The 16144-nt window shown below is 37.5% G+C and overlaps 1 protein-coding gene across 2 annotated transcripts in view; it reads left to right on the top strand.

Moving 5' to 3' along the window:
• Positions 1–224: 224 nt before the first annotated feature.
• ipo11 (importin 11) overlaps positions 225–16144 on the top strand; it is a 147341-nt gene continuing 131421 nt past the window's right edge. The window contains exons 1-4 of one of the 2 annotated variants that reach the window (XM_030143937.1): positions 225–343; positions 6564–6713; positions 9490–9590; positions 14744–14816. In XM_030143937.1, the coding sequence (XP_029999797.1) occupies positions 6576–6713; positions 9490–9590; positions 14744–14816 (312 nt within the window). In that variant the 5' untranslated portion in view covers positions 225–343; positions 6564–6575. Of the gene's footprint in view, positions 344–6563; positions 6714–9489; positions 9591–14743; positions 14817–16144 lie in introns of those variants that run through there. The other variant, XM_030143938.1, reaches the window with a different exon arrangement.

Here is a 16144-nt window from a genome sequence, read left to right as displayed (position 1 = left end):
TTGCTTGCCTTAGAAAAAATGTTAATAAACTACAGATTGCGTGAACAGACTGAGATAAGAACTCAAAAACACATTTTCAGCTGTCAGAAGGAAGTGAGGCTCCATTATAAATATATGTATAAAGGCATACAGCCGCAGCCTGCACTCATGCTTTGCTTACACAATCAGTGCACAATTCATTCATGACGAAGAAATCCTGATGACGCCATCATCATGCGCCGGCTGTGTTGCTCGCGCCATTCCTACAAGCGTGTGTTTCCATCTCCCATTACATTACCATTGGCTGAGCTTTATAGCCACTGTTACAAACATTGATTCAGTTTTTCTTCCTTCGTTCTTTTAGGTGAGTTCGGTTTCATATTTTTCACACGCAGAGTTTGTTTAATTATCCGCCGCAAAACGTTATTCATCACCACCGACATTGTCGGCCCTTCCTTTCGTGTGAAATAAGTTTAGCTTTGCTAGCTAGCCCAAAGTTAGCTTAGTTAGAGTATGCACGATGTGGAACTCCGATTCGCCCATTTCATTTTTGGGTAGGCGGTTGTTATTGTCAAAGACATGACACAGTTACTACATGTAAAGCGAAAAGAAAGCGTTACATGGCAGACGTGTAAGAGCGAATGAAACTGAAGTGTGAAGTTAAATGTTGTGATGATATTGCTGTTCTTTGGCCCCATGTAGTTGTGCTGTTTTATTGATTCTTTCTGTGCGTCATATACAAATAACTCGTCAAACAAATGTTTCCTAGTAGGTTGGATTGTGTCATGTTGTCCACCTCTTTACAATATCAATTTTCAATGCTGTGATAAAAACCGTTCACGTATAATGGTGCTTAGTTCAGACAGCTCTGGTAGCGAATGACCCAACTTTGGTCAAATCGACCTCCTTCTTGGATAATGGTACTGATTGCACAACTAGGCTGACGTTATCTGCATTTGGTTCATATTGGATGAAAAGTTATGCCACTGCTCGCTGAGTTGTCCACCCAGGCTGCCTCTGACATTTAGCTAGCGTTACACAGCTAGCTAAATGTCTAGCATGTTTTGCATGGCCTCTACTGAAGTGGTCTGAATTATATTAGCACGGGTGTACCCATGATCCTACAAAAATACAAAACCGCAATCCTTCATGTTAGCAAGCTACCTGTTACACTGTCTACATACCTGGTTTGCAAATGGTTCGATACGAGTTAAAGGGAAGCAGTCAGCAAGGATTTATAGAGAGAATGTTTAGCATGTATGTCTTTCACTTTGTAGTTGACAGGCTTATAGGTATTACACTCATGCTTTAGCTAATAGTTCAGTACAGTGCAACACAAAACAGTCTGAATGTGAAGCAGTGTAAATGTTGTTGTGTCTGCTGGAGAAGATGACACAATAACATTTAGACAATGACTGCCTGAGTCTGCATCACACATGTAAATATGGGTGTGTCAGTGAAGTTGATATTCAGCTAACACTTTACTGTTACTGCTGTTTGAGGTGATTTGAAGCTCTTTTGTCATTGAGTTACATAGCTAAATAACTGTAGATTACCCTTATTTCCCATATATTATTGTGGACAGATATGTAAAAACATGACCTGATGGCAAGATGCCATGCAGAGGCTTTGTGGCAGTAGAGAAAGACTACTGGCAGCTCTCTAACACAACTTACACTCTCTGTCTTCAGTCATATCACACACCAATAAATGCTTATCATTAAAATAATCATCTATTGTGTCTCAGCACAAGTCTTGACAGATAGTTCAGCATGGACACACATTCGAACTTTTGTCTTGCACCAGGCTGCATTAATATACTGTGCAGCTTTGGTAGAAAAAAAAAAAAAAACAACTGAAGAGGCTTCTCCAAATCTTCATACCGAAACCCCTTTGAAAACTTTTGGAATGTGATCAAACAGATAATAAATGGTCATAAGTTATCAAACAAAGCTGAGCTGCTTGGATTATTGCAAAAAGAGTTTCATAGAGCGCTCAACCACTTTCCAAAAGCCTGATGCAGAGAATACCACATTGTATTGTTTAATTAGCGTTATGTGGGGTTCAAAAATTATAATGAACTTGTCATCTGAAAAATATGCAATTTTTTGAACATTTGGCCTTCTCTGCACACAAAAATTTTAATTTGGAACTTGAGAGATATATTTTCTGTTGTTTCTAGAGTAACTCACCAAATACTTGTAAGAAGTAAAACCAGTGGCATCTTAATTAGCCTATATCCAAAAATACAGGTGGTTGTGTGTGATATATGTATTGTGTGATCATAGAAAATGACTATCATTTGTTTCATGTTATGCTCTCTCATTTATAGTGTGGTGTTGTAAATGAAACATGGCAGTATGTTTTGTAATTTGTGTGCTCTGCTACCACATTGCATCAGCTCAGGTAGAAAATTTACATGTGAGAAATTGAATGAGGCAGAGAACAAAGTGGTTCTGAAAATAAATCATTAGTAAGTTTCAGGTAAAAGAAGAAAGTAATCAAATGTGGAGAGGCAGAGTATTGTTATATCATACAATTTCTTATCACTTGCAAACAATTGCTGTATTGTGGTGTGTACAGTCTCCATGATATAAAATGACGTATAGCCTACACAGTCAGTGACGTATATTTGGTAACTATTCGTCTGTACACTACCACAGTGGACTTGAGATGGAAAGAAATCAAGATGTGGGCTTTGAGCTTTAATTCAAGGCGTTGAACAAAAATATTGCATGAACCACTGAGAATTACAACCTTTTTAAACATAGTCCATCCATTTTTAGAGGCTAAAAAGTAATTGCACATTTGACTGTCAAGCAGCTTCATGTCCAGATGTGTCCTGTTCCCTGGTTAATCTTCACCAGGTGAAGGAGATAAAAGATCTGGTGTTAATTCCAAATATTGAATTTGGAAACCGTTCACTGTAATTCTCAATATGAGGTCCAAGGCAAGATATGGAGGCCCTGATTCAGCTGAAAAACTGATCACAGAATTCTTTTGACAGCGAAGGAAAAAAACCCTTTTATAGCATCCAGCCAAGTCAAGAACATGCTTGATAATGTAGGCGTATCACTCTCACAGTGTAAAATCAAGAGGCACTTTCATGGATGTGAATAAAGAGGGTTAACAACAAGGTACAAACCACTGCTAACACTCAAAAACAGGAAGGGCAGATTAAAATTTGCCAGAAAACATCTGAATAATCCAGCCCTGTTGTGGAATAGGATCCGCTGGACAGATGAATCAAAGATTAATTTATACCAAATTGATGGAAAGAGAAAAGTCTGGTGAAGGAAAGGAACAGCTTGAGATCCAAAACAGGCCATGTCATGTGCCCAACCCAGTAGAGGCAGTTTTAAAGCATGGGCATATATGGGTGCCAGTGGAAGTGGGTCACTGGTGTTTATGGATGATATGACTGTTGATAGAAGGAACAGAATGAATTCTGAAGTATACAGGGCTGTCCTCTCTGCTTAGATTCAGACAAATGCCATAAAACTGGTAGGGCGGTGCTTCACATTGCAAATGGATAATGACATAAAACATGCTGCAAAAGCAACCCAAGAGCTTTTGAAGGTCAAGAAATAGAATGTCAGTGACTAAGTCAATCACCTGATCTTAACCCAATAGAGCAGCTTTTCAGTTACTGAAACTAAAGTGAAGGCAGAAAGACCCACAAGTAAGCAGTGGCTGAAGGAGGATTTAGTGAAGGACTGGAAGAGCATCCCAAGAGAGGAAACTCAGTGTTTGGTGATGTCCATGGGGTCCAGACTTCAGACATGCATTGACTGCAGAGGATTCTCTTCCAAGTATTAAAAAACATTTTTAACGGTCTTATATGTCCAATCAAAATGTACTGACATTGTATAAAGGCTGTACGTCCACTCTTCAGTCAGTGGTAGTGTACAGAGGCATTGTCCAAATACTTGTGGGACTGACTATAATATATAGATATTGATACCTGATATTTGGCAGGTATATTGTGCCATCAAAAGGGATCTGCATCATTTTTATGGTGCAGATGAAACAATGCCATCTAATTTCCATGACAACAAAATTGGACCGAGGAAAAAGAGTATTAAGTTGAATTAAGTTTAACAATACTGGAAAAAATAATCCTGTTATATTGCAGATTACCAGTAATTCCTATATAAGACATGGTCAATCCACTAGTGAATTGTTTACATTTTGAACAGATTTATGTTTAGCCACAGTAGTAAATTAGCCATTACATGTACTCCAGAGTAGATTTTATAAATGTTTTTGGAGAACAGTGTAATTGCATAATTAAACCCAAGGCATTCTTTAATGTTTAAACTGAGGATATATCCTGGTAGGAGTGCTTTTCGGATTTCCGTATTTTATTGTATGACAGTTACCAGGAGCAAGCATAGAGAGTATTTGATTCTCATGAGATCAACATTCAGATTTTCTGCAGTCTTGCAGATTTTTGATTTAACATGGTTGGTTTTTGGTTGAGTTATCATCAGCATTTGGGGATAAGCCCAACATTTTTGCTAAACCCAACACTTCATTGTAACTTCTGGTCAACACTTATTGAAGATATGGTAAACAACATCATAAATTTTGACCACCTTTTTTCATTTACTGATGAGTAGCTTATGTGTGCCTTGAATACACTTTAACACATGGCAGAGATGTAGCACAAGTATTTTATACAGTAAAACAACTATTTTCAGCTGCCAGCATGCTTGAGTTTCTCAAAATAAGAAGGGGTTACCTATGTGTTAAAACACAGTTTACACATTCAGAATCAGAATTACTCCAGAAACGTAGTTCCTCACTGTAGTGTTAGTTTTTACTGTAGATTCTCTGTGGTGTTTTTTTGGAAACAATCCCTACAGAGCGGCTCCCTTACAGCAAGTGTTGTATAATGACCAGCATTGATATAACAAATACTATCCATTAATCTCATTAATAATAGACTGGTATTACTCTTTCTACACTCACACTTAATAACAGGAAAATATCATCCTAATAGATTTGTTGTTGTATTAATAATTTATAGGTTGTTTATTAAAAGAATTCATCTCAGTTATGTGACAGCAGCAAGGTCTATGCTCCTGGATGCCTTTGGGGGCACAGAGCCACTGCAGATCAAATGCAAATCCACTTCCAAGCACCACAGCACAAGTATTTAGTTCTGGGCTGTAGATGGCAGCGTTACTCAATCTATCACCTGCATACCTATGTAAACTAATGAAAATTCAGTTCCACTACACTGCATTCAGACTATCATTGTTGTGGAACATAATTGCTTGCTAATCAGTACTAAGTTTTTATCTAGTAAATACTTTGCATCTGGAATGAAGGACTTTTAAAAGCTCTTGAGTGCTATCTCTTAGCTTATTTGGATGTAGCTTTGCAAGCTTTTCTTTTCATTTTGTAGAATTATAAAGTACAGTACTATGCAAAAGTCTTAGGATGGCTTTAGTTTTGTTGTTTTTGCAGGGTTGTAATGTAATGTCTTTATTTCTAACAAGAAATATGCAGGAAACATGGGCACTGTATTGAAACACAAACAAAAACAGAAATAAATGGCTTCTACAGGTAAAGTAAGTATTTAGTGTAATCTCCATTTGGATTTAGTAAATCTTCAACTCTCTTGGATCAACTCTCTCGATGCTTTCTTAAATCTTTTGTTATATTACACAGTTTCAGTCCCATAAAAGACCATGATTCATATTTTTCCTGAAATGCATGACCATACACATGCATTTTTCAGTCTTTATAGTAATATATGTGCACACTCTATTAAAAACAACAATGCAATTCAGAAGAAATAACATTGCAGAAGCTATGTTAGATCATCTGGCCAGAGAAAAGTATAAAAGACCATGAAAGACTCTGAAAATCTGAAGGTGTGTAATACAACACAAAATGATGGAAGAAAACATCCAGATGGTTGAGCCAAGAGAGTTGAAGACACAGTACTGTATGTTGCCTGTTTCTTTTGTGAGGAAAAATAAACATCAGCAGTCAGTATTTTCATTATTTATCTAGTTACTGGGGAAATCCTCAGGAAATGTTGATAGGATTTGTGATCCCAACGTCGCTGTGGTCAGACAGAATGCATTATTCCCTGTGAAAATCCCTTTTTTGAGGTCCTACATCCTATGTCCCATGAGGGTGAAAATCGCCTTTTGGACCTGTGAAGCTAAGGTGCTTGAATACGATGTCGGATGTAGAGCAGCTCTCTGAGTGGCAGATATGACTGCCGGTATTTCTATCAGGTGTGCTTTTTCTTTATTTAGAGGGATTTGTTTCTTTCTCACCATGGTTGACAGTGATTCTGGCGCTGCTCGATCTATAGTAAAAAATGGGGCTAAAAGTGATAAACCTAGACAAAGCAAAAAAGAAGATTCTCTGTTGTGACACTTTGGTTGATGTAATTTGATTGTCTCATCCTGTTGATGTTTTATTACACTGTTTTTGCTATGGAGAAAGTATTTTAAAAGGATTTTAACTCAACCAGAACTTTTCACAACGGCAGCCTTGCAACTCATCTCTTCCTTGTGTCTTCTTCCTTCTCCCTCCTCCTATCTTGTGTTTCCCTCCAGATATATCCAGCTATGGATATGGACAGTGCCAGCTCAGTGGTGCTGCAGGCCTTAACCCAAGCAACCAGTCAGGACACAGCTGTGCTGAAGCCTGCGGAGGAGCAGCTTCGACAGTGGGAGACGCAGCCAGGCTTTTACTCTGTCCTTCTGGTGAGCGATGATATCAAATAATGAGAACAAATGCACTGGAACTGAAACTATTAAAAGTTAAATTAATTTAAATCTTTACAAACATGGTGTGTCTTACAGAGAATAGGGAATCATTTGCTTTGTGCACAATTCTACTGCATGTCAGGTTTAATAGAGTTTTGACTTTTTATAATGGTAAGAGAGGAAAGTGATAGGGGGATGGAATGTCTTATAAGGTAGCAGGTTTTGTGGATATAATATATTTTGTTCATGTATAACAATGCATCCTGACATTATCGCAGCAGCAAAGCACTGTACTGTGAGAGCTGGGGAAAGGCAAATGAAGAGAAAAGGGCAGTTTAGGATACGTGTGTCTGTTGAATAATTTTGTTCAATACTTTTGACATTTCAAACACACTTTTTCTTTGTCCAAGACCAAGTGGGGTTGAAATGTTACTGTACTATAAATGAACTCATAGCTCATGACGTGCACAGTCATCCTCTGTGCTTCCCAGCAGATTGTTACCATCCAGCAACTAAATTCTGGTATAGCTGCACTGTTATCTTATGTTGATCCTTAAAGCACAGTCAGGCATTTTATGAAGGGCTTTTTTACCGTCTCATCCAAACTTAAATGAAATGATGGCTTTCTGTTTCATCTCTGTGCAGTCACATGGGAAATTATTCAGCCTAGCTTAACACAAATACATTTTCCATTTACTATAAAATCAGCTATTTTTTCCTGTAGTTTATGTTTAATAAAACCACATCCTGCGCCTGTGACAGAGTAGGCTCTAAAAGGCTTCTGAAGGCGTCTGGACTGGATTCATAGAATATGTCCACAGTTAATTAGAGCGGCCCTTTTTTATACATTCACATTTGCTATTTTGTCACACAGCATGAAAACAACAAAGAAAGGGAATAATAAAAGCAGGTTGCCTTAAATAAAAGAATTGAAACAATTCTCAGCTATATAGAGAACAGGTCTCAAGTTGATGCTGTTGGACTGATTGCTCAATCACAGATCAGCATGGGTCCTCTTAGTTCAGTTTCATACCTGGTGCTTTAACACCTGGTATGGTCTAAGGATGGATCAAAATGATGAAATAAATGATCGGTTTGTTAATGTGACTATAGCAGCACTTGATAGCAGAGGCTATCAGGTGCTATCATTGGGACAAATCGTGGTCGGCCAAAACCACGTTAGTAATGCTCATTAACTTTGTCGATTAATACAGAACAAGCACAAGCAGGTTTTGCTTTCTTAATAATCAGTAGACCTTTTCCGGAACGCTGCAGACAGTCCGTCACTGTCAGCTGTGACACCGTGTTTAGATGATTCCTACTCTACATGCTCACATCCACTGTCTTTGAATCCATCTGAATTCATTAAAGCAAGCAAGCAAGCAGAACTTTATTTATATAGCACATTTCATTCCAGATGGAAGAACAATGTGGTGCGCAACGTGTGAAATACGAATATCAGCATCTAGGAGTAAAACTGCAGACAGCAACCAACTGAATACAATGATGATTCTCCAAAAGACAAAGCCACCAACAGACCATTAGAGTGAATCAAGAATAAAACAACATTCAGCGTGTAATAAAGAATGACAGAAAGAAGAAACAACACACACACACGTATCTATCTATCTATCTATCTATCTATCTATCTATCTATGTAAAACAAGCTGAGACCAGTGTATGTCATGAATAATTTCATAAAACAAAAAGGAAATGTAGCAAACTTTGCAACGCTATGCTAACACTAAGCAGATCCAACAGTACAAGTATTAATTCTCTACCACTTACAAAGTGATTATTATAATTTTTGTCTCACTTTTGCTGTTTTCTGATCATAAGTTGGTTTTATATGAATGAAGCTGCTGGTATCTGCTAATCCATTGTTTTGTGTTAAAGTAAAATGATTCTGATTGGAAACAAATGGTCTAAAGTTTTACAGGTGAAATAGTTTACTCGTAGTGCAATGACTGAATGTTACCCAGCAGCCACTTCTGTATCATAATAAAATTCTTTATATTCAAACTGCATCATATGGCAAAATAGTGGATGGTAATGAATTGTACCCCAATGCTGGAGTAATTGTCACCTACTTCCTAGTGATTAACAGGCTTTTTTTTTTACCTTCCCAATCCGAGTACAGCCTATTCTAAAGTGATGGCATCATTAAATCGAATGCTCATCCCAGATAAACACCAGTTGTACTCATTCTGTCAATAAGAATGTTATGTGTTTGTGTGAATTTTGTACTTTTATATTCAAGTTAATTTCTCCTAATGGTCGTTTATCTCCTTGGTATGACAGAGGGATATTTTATATCCGTAAAAAAGAAAAAATAAACCTAAACCTTCCTTCAGTTCTCTCTCAGCCATTCTGGTCCTGGAAATATGAGAGATTCCAATCTGTGTTATTACTGTGCTGCTGTGTTTGAAGCCCCTGCCTTGGCAATGAATAGGCCAATGACTTTGAGAACACTGTGAAAGCACGCAGCCAGAATTTCTAAGGTTATGGCTACATTTTACAGCTGAGAAATCTCAGCACTGATAAGGGATAAAAGTACATTAGCGCAAACCACTTTTGGGATGACAAAGTCAACGTGCCCTGTATTGTAACAGGACCGCCCTCATAGGTCAGAGTCCATTTTCTCAGACTTTTTCCTCTGGTTTGACTTGAGCTGCCACCCGTCATAAAACTTAGCCTGTTCTTAAATTGTCTGAGCTGTTGGAGTTAGCAGCGGCCGCATCGGTTAAGTTTGTACATTTTCTCTTTCTCACAGAATATCTTCAATAACCACATGCTGGATGTGAACGTCAGGTGGCTGGCTGTGTTATACTTCAAAAATGGCATTGACAGATACTGGAGGAGAGTAGCACCTCAGTAAGTACCTGATTCTCTCTCTCACAGCCTTTAATGTTTTTTTTTTTTATTTTTTTTATTTTTTATTATTATTCCAGTTGTACGTTCTCACATTACCATTTCAGGATTCCTATGCTTTTCTTCTTCTTTCTTCATCTTGTTTTTATCATCCTTGTGGTGTTTCTTTCACTCTTTGTCTCTATTCATCAGTCTTAATCTGTTTGCCGCTCCTTGGGGCATTATCATACTCAGATTTTTATTTCTCTTCACAGATTTGTATTTTCCTGTGACTGTATTCCTCATAGGCTTCATTTTTTACCAGTTTTACCATAGCTTACCTTTGCAGCTGTCTCCACCACTTTTCAAGGCTTTCTTCTTTCTATTTTTTTTTACCTACCACCTTGATTATTCATATCATTGTGCTCCGATTTTATACCCAGTTTAATCTTTTTTGTCTCCTTTGTCTGTTGTTATATCGGCTTTGAAAAAGCCTCCAGTCTGTCTTTCAGTGCCCAGTTGGCTGGCTTTTGTTGGGTTTGAATTGAACAGTTCTCTTAAATGCACAGGACAGAGGCTAGCTGCAGGTAATCAGTTCTGCCTCAGTACTCCGTGGACACTCTTTGACCACTTCAAAGTTGCTCTTCTTTTTTTCCTTGTTAAAGTTTTTTTCTCCCATCAGCCTTGTTTTGCTCTTGTCAGTAGTTCATTGGCCACAGTGCTGCACAAGGGGTTTTGGTTCCTGAGCTATTTATGTGATTACCTTTGGCCCTTTGTCATCAATCCAGGCGTCAGTTACTGTGTGGAATGGCCAAATGCATGTACAGGTACAATACATGCTGTAACAGAGGCCATATTAAAGTGGTTTAATCCTCTAGTTGTGTGAAATCACAAGTGAATGTACAAATATTGGGTTCACCATTGAGAGCTTTGTCGAGTACAACTGAAAAATAGGTTTTCCTGCTGAGTAAAGATAAACAGCAAAGCCCCTTATTTTGTCTGATGGCATAGAGACCAGGTACTAATTGAATAGGCCTCTTTCATGAGGAAAAATAAAACGGCAGTTGCATAATGAATTTGCACATCCTTGGTATTATGCGCTCTGGCTTACTGGCATGACTTGCTGGTTGTAATGGAGTCATAATTAATGTTATTAGTTCTACCGGTCCCTTTCTCAGTTTGACAAGTGATGATGTGCACTGTGAAAAAGACCATTTGCTCTTTCATGTCAAAAAAATGCACCCCAATTAAGTTTTTATAATTGCCATCCAAATTTTTACCATAAAACTTTTAATTTTCCTTTACTAATAAGAAGTATTTGGAGCATTTTATGTTTTAGTGTTTTGCAAAATTTTACTCTATCAGAGTTTATTTTATGTGTTTTTTTTTTTTTTTACATCAATTAGCAGAAAACAATCCAGTGGTTCAAGTTCAAGTGAACCCACATCTCAAGAATTTCTGAAGAATCCCTCTGGTATGAAACGTATTTATTTGCATGTTTTTCAACTCTTCAAAAAAATCTGTCACTCGTATCCGGTGCAGCCATTTTTTCAAGACAAATTATAAAATCTGAACACGCCTTCCTCCCGGACATTTCTGACTTGGGTGATTTGATTTCCAGCGAGACACTTACCTCAAATATAAAGCCAAGAATTGCTTAAAAACAACATTGCGAATGTAATTGGGTGGCCGAGTCAGATTCCAGTTCTCAGTCTAACTGAGAATTTGTGGCTGTCCTTGAACAGGCTGTCCACTTGCAACCTCACAAAGCCTGAGCAGATCATCTTGAAGCAAAGATAAATGGGGGGAAATGCAGCGTCCAGATGCCCAGAGCTGATAGTTTGCAATTGCTGCCAAACTTGCTTCCAATAACTGACTAGAGACTTGGAGGGGGTAAATTCTTATGAGATCTAATGAATTAAAACCACCATCTAAATATTCTCTCCCTGAAAACTTTTGTAAAATACTTAACATTGCAGTCACTGAAGTATTGCTAAAATGTAAGCGCTGTCTGTGACTGTTCAGATTTTAGTACCAGCACATTATTCAGCTGCATTTTTTTGTCTGTCAGTCATAGAGTGTTGTATTGTTGTGGCTTTGTGTCTTTGGAAAATGATATTTTCTGCTCTTTTCAGCTCAGACAGGTACGTAGCTTGGGGAGGTTAGAAATACAATTATTGAACCAGACATCTTTGAAAATTACAGGTCAAATAAAGATATTGAATATGAATAGTGGATGAGTAATGGCTTGAAGCATTTTCTGTCTGCCACCATACAAAGGCACTCAAAGGGTTGGTAATGTGACTGAATTTATTTTAAGTACAGCTTGTGCGGTTTATCCTTTTTTCCCTCCATCATACTGTTTTGTGTATATATACATTTATATGGGGTGTACTGCTTGACTTCTGATTGGTATGAGACATCTGTTAGATAGCAGGCTCTTTTGCAAATGTAGTGTCACAGCTTGATGTTTAAATGTTTTGTTACTGTGTCATACATACAAATATGCCCATCCTTCATAGGCTTACAGGACACCACAAGATCCTGTGAGCTCGATCCAGAATGCATGCATGCATACATTTGCATAATTTTGACAAAATGCTGACAAGCACGCGCAGTCCTGTCTGCCTGTTTTAAAATACTTGTCATTGAATTGCAGAAGAACTCACGAAAGAAGTAAACTTATCTAAGGAGGTACAATCAAATAGCGTAGCTAGACTTACAAAGTAAAGAGGAGCTATCTGAACTGAAGAATGTATTTCTATGGAAATTATACAGTGTTAGAAGCACTTGTACTTATTGAAGGGATTTTTTTTTTTATATCTTTTTGTCAAAAGATGGTACATGAGAAAAAAAAGAGGGGGCAAATTGAAGGCAGGTATTTTTTCTATGGTTGTCTTCAGTTTTGTTTTTACACCTTAAGTTGAATGTATACCTTGTAGTCACCTAAATATGGTGTTACACTGTTTCTTTTGGTGTCAGACTCAGGAAAATGCCACCTCTTTCATTGTGTTTGTGCTTATCTTGATTTTTATTATTTTTCTTGGACTTATCAAATTCTCTTTGTTTTGGCTCACAGACATTAAATAAGGCTCAGGCACAGTTTGAATATGTCTTCTAACTTCTCATCCCACATTTCTTTAAAGCTTGTCTCTCCCGCCAGATACTCAAAATATGTGTGCATAGTAAATCTTGTTTCACTTATTCACACTGTCCCCGTAGTCTTCCACCCATATCTTCCCCATCCTCTTCTCTGCCCAAGGTTACAATATGATTCAGTCCTCGGTCTTTCTCTCATCAAACACCCACCCACTCTGTGGCGCTTCAGCAGAAGTTGAAGTAGACAGTACAGAACCTAAATTATATTAAATCATGTTTTTTTTGCTTTGTTTTTTTTTTCTGTTTCATGTCTCTGTTGCACTTGTAATTTGTTTGCAAAAATTGTATGCTCGTGTTGCAGAATGCAGGATCTGAGTTGGTGGAGGGCAGGGGGGGTTTATCCAAAGCTTACTGATTTAATCAGGCAGCTGGCAGGTCCTGTACTATAGAGTGTTACACAGGGATTTAATTGATCCCATAACAACCTGGCAGATTCATGCCATATTCATATCTTCACCATATTAAAATTTGTGGTTTGTCTGTCTAGAATCTGAAATGAAATTATAAGGAGTCTCTGAGGATATGAGCGGCATTCAACAATGCCAAGACAGCTGGCATATGGCGACTCAATATGAGATCATTTGTCTCAGTCATTAGCACTGTATGCATAAAGGGTTGGAGTTAGCAACTTATTTCAGTAAAAATGTGGCCATTCCTTCCAGTCTCCTTTCTATATCATCTCGGCTCTTCCTTTCAGCATTTCTTTCTTTGTCCATAAAACACTTGTTTTGGTTATTCTTTGCTGTCAGTTGACTTCTACATTATTTTTTACTTTACTTTTATCATCAAATCCTTCTTAAATCACCAAAAAATATGATTTATATTTTTAGTTATTACAAAGATGCCAGAAGTTTTCATTAGTGAAACTTGGAATACCAGGGTTTTGGTGGATCCTTAAAAAGTTTTAAATTTGATTCTCCTAAAAAGGCTCAACAACCCAAAAATGTATAATTAATCCTTAAATCTGGCACTGAAAGGTCATACAAATTCCTGACACAATAAATGATTTTGCTGTATTTGCTCTGGAAATCTTTGCAAAGAATATGTCTTTTGTCAAGCATTTTAGCATAACAGGGAATAAGCGGAGCTACCAACAATCATTCATGGTAGAAGGGTTCAGGTATGAGCTTCAACAACTTGAACATCAGTAGTAGAAATATTAATCCTGGAGAAATGGAAATGTATCATTAGGTGGAGTACAGCATGGTCAAGACTAGTTTGAGGAAATAACTGAATGCCATGAATGCAAGGGCTTAAATTTGTTCAAAGATTCATTGGAAAATGTCTTAAAAAGTCAGAAATTTGGCTTCCTCAAACCTACAGATACTCTGAATATTAACATGAGCCTATATTGACATGTTCTTTGTGAATGACAGATGTAGCCCTGTTTATTTAAACACAGGGAAAAATTATAAGGTGGACACGAATGCATCATGAAGTCTTTGTTGGCAGCTATGCTTTGACACAAACTCCAACATAAGCTGCAGGATGGAAGCCATGGCCCCATACAAGTCACCAAAATATGTTTTTATTATATGAGATATATGGTATGTTTCCAGGAATTCAGTCCAACCAAGTTATTCACCCATTTCTTTACAAATTTGACAAACATTTTCTTTACTACTAGGAGAGCTGCAGTGCCCAAAGTTAATGGCTACTTTTACTTTTTCACTGCTTTTATGACTATTTCATCACTAACATTTACCCTCCAGTTTGGTGAATAACCTTGACATTTACCTGTTGGATGAAAAATTTACCTGCATTTGTCGTTTGCTGGCACAAACTGTGCAATAACTGCAGACTGACTGACAAGATCTCGTATTTATTTCTGGTATGCGATAATCTCATCTCTGCATATGGAGTAAAAATTTTCTTAAATTGTTGTCATCTGCATAAATTTTGTCCCAATCCTGTTTTGAGATGGTTTTTATCACCAAGCCCTTCCGTTTTGCCTGTTTACTTAACTCTGTCTTGACCTTCTCACTAATTGAATGTCATTGTGATTGGTTTGTTTACAGTGCTTTGTCAGAAGAAGAGAAGACGTCATTGCGTGCTGGTCTAATCACAAACTTCAATGAGCCTGTTAATCAGGTTAGTGGCTGTGAATCAAATGCACCAGCAATGAGTAAACCTCAAAGTTTTCTGTAGTGTCGTAGCGAGTGTTGTAAGCTGGCAAAAATCAAAGCTCAGTGATTCTTAGTTTACACTTGAACTACAGAAACATTTGTTTTTGCATGTAAAAGCTCTTAATTATGATTTTCTCTGAAGTACTTATTTCACCATTACATGAATCTTTGTATTATGATTAAAATGTCTTCGAAGTGGGTTATTCATCAGTATTAAACTGTCTGAAGGCACCACCGTCAAAGTTTCATCAGTGTTGTTTGACACCGTAGTTGTATGTTTAAACTGATCAAAATGTGTGCACAAAATAATCAGACTTTGGTCACCTTTCATATGCCTTTTTTAATGTCCAGCTAAGTTGGAAAAACTCACAAGCTGAAAGACCTTTTCTTCTGGATATTTTGGTTCACAGATGGATTTTAGCGAATTTACTCCTTGTGTTTTGAGGGCATGTTGTTGCAGGGGGAGATGCGGTGCTCAACTAAATGATCCCGTCTGTGTTGATTTAGATCAGAGCATCTGCTCTGTCCAAACAGTCACAGACCAAAGAGGTTTAGCATAAGATAAATACTGCCATGTCCATAGAAAAAACATAGTGATGGTAACAAAGGTATTAAAGGCTACCAAATACACCTGTTGGATAAATGATTTTTGTGGTGCCCAACAGTGGCTGATGCAGCTGTAGATGAACTGAGGCATAAAATTATGTGCATCACAGTGATCTTTTTGTAATGATGTGAAGTTTCAGATGCCATCCAGTTCTACCACTCACATTGCCAAGGGCTGATTTAAATTGAAAAGAATGATAGAACTGGACAGATTCACCCTCTACAAAAGACCACATTTTATATTTGTGGTCGGTGAAGGTTTTTACAGGAAAATTTGACATGTGCAATATCCCAACTTACTCAGTCCAAGTTGGGGATGTTCTTCACAGTGAAGAGATTCATATCTGACTGAAAAAACATACTTTAGTAGCGTGGATGATTTTGCTTTAAGTTTAATATTTACTTATTTTAATTGGACATTAATAAAAGTAATTTGATGCCTTGTTTTGTGAGCAGTGCTGCCCTGAAGTTTCATTTCTTCCTAGAATTCAATAAAGAAAACATTAGGACCATACAATTTCAAACCATATTACAGGCTTTAATTGTGCACCTGGTCCCTTTAGTCATGAAGTTTTGTTTGTTTTCCACATTTTCTGTTTCTCCCCTAGGAATCTGTCAATGAGCAAATAATTCAGGAATCAAGTGGTGTGTAATGCATTTTGTCTGGAGGGACATGGAAGGTAGCCC

Source organism: Sphaeramia orbicularis, chromosome 9 (genome assembly GCF_902148855.1).
Source record: "Sphaeramia orbicularis chromosome 9, fSphaOr1.1, whole genome shotgun sequence".
In the NCBI taxonomy this organism is placed as follows: domain Eukaryota; kingdom Metazoa; phylum Chordata; class Actinopteri; order Kurtiformes; family Apogonidae; genus Sphaeramia; species Sphaeramia orbicularis.
The sequence above is the reverse complement of the archived record's forward strand: the minus strand, read 5'-3'. Positions and strand labels throughout refer to the sequence as shown.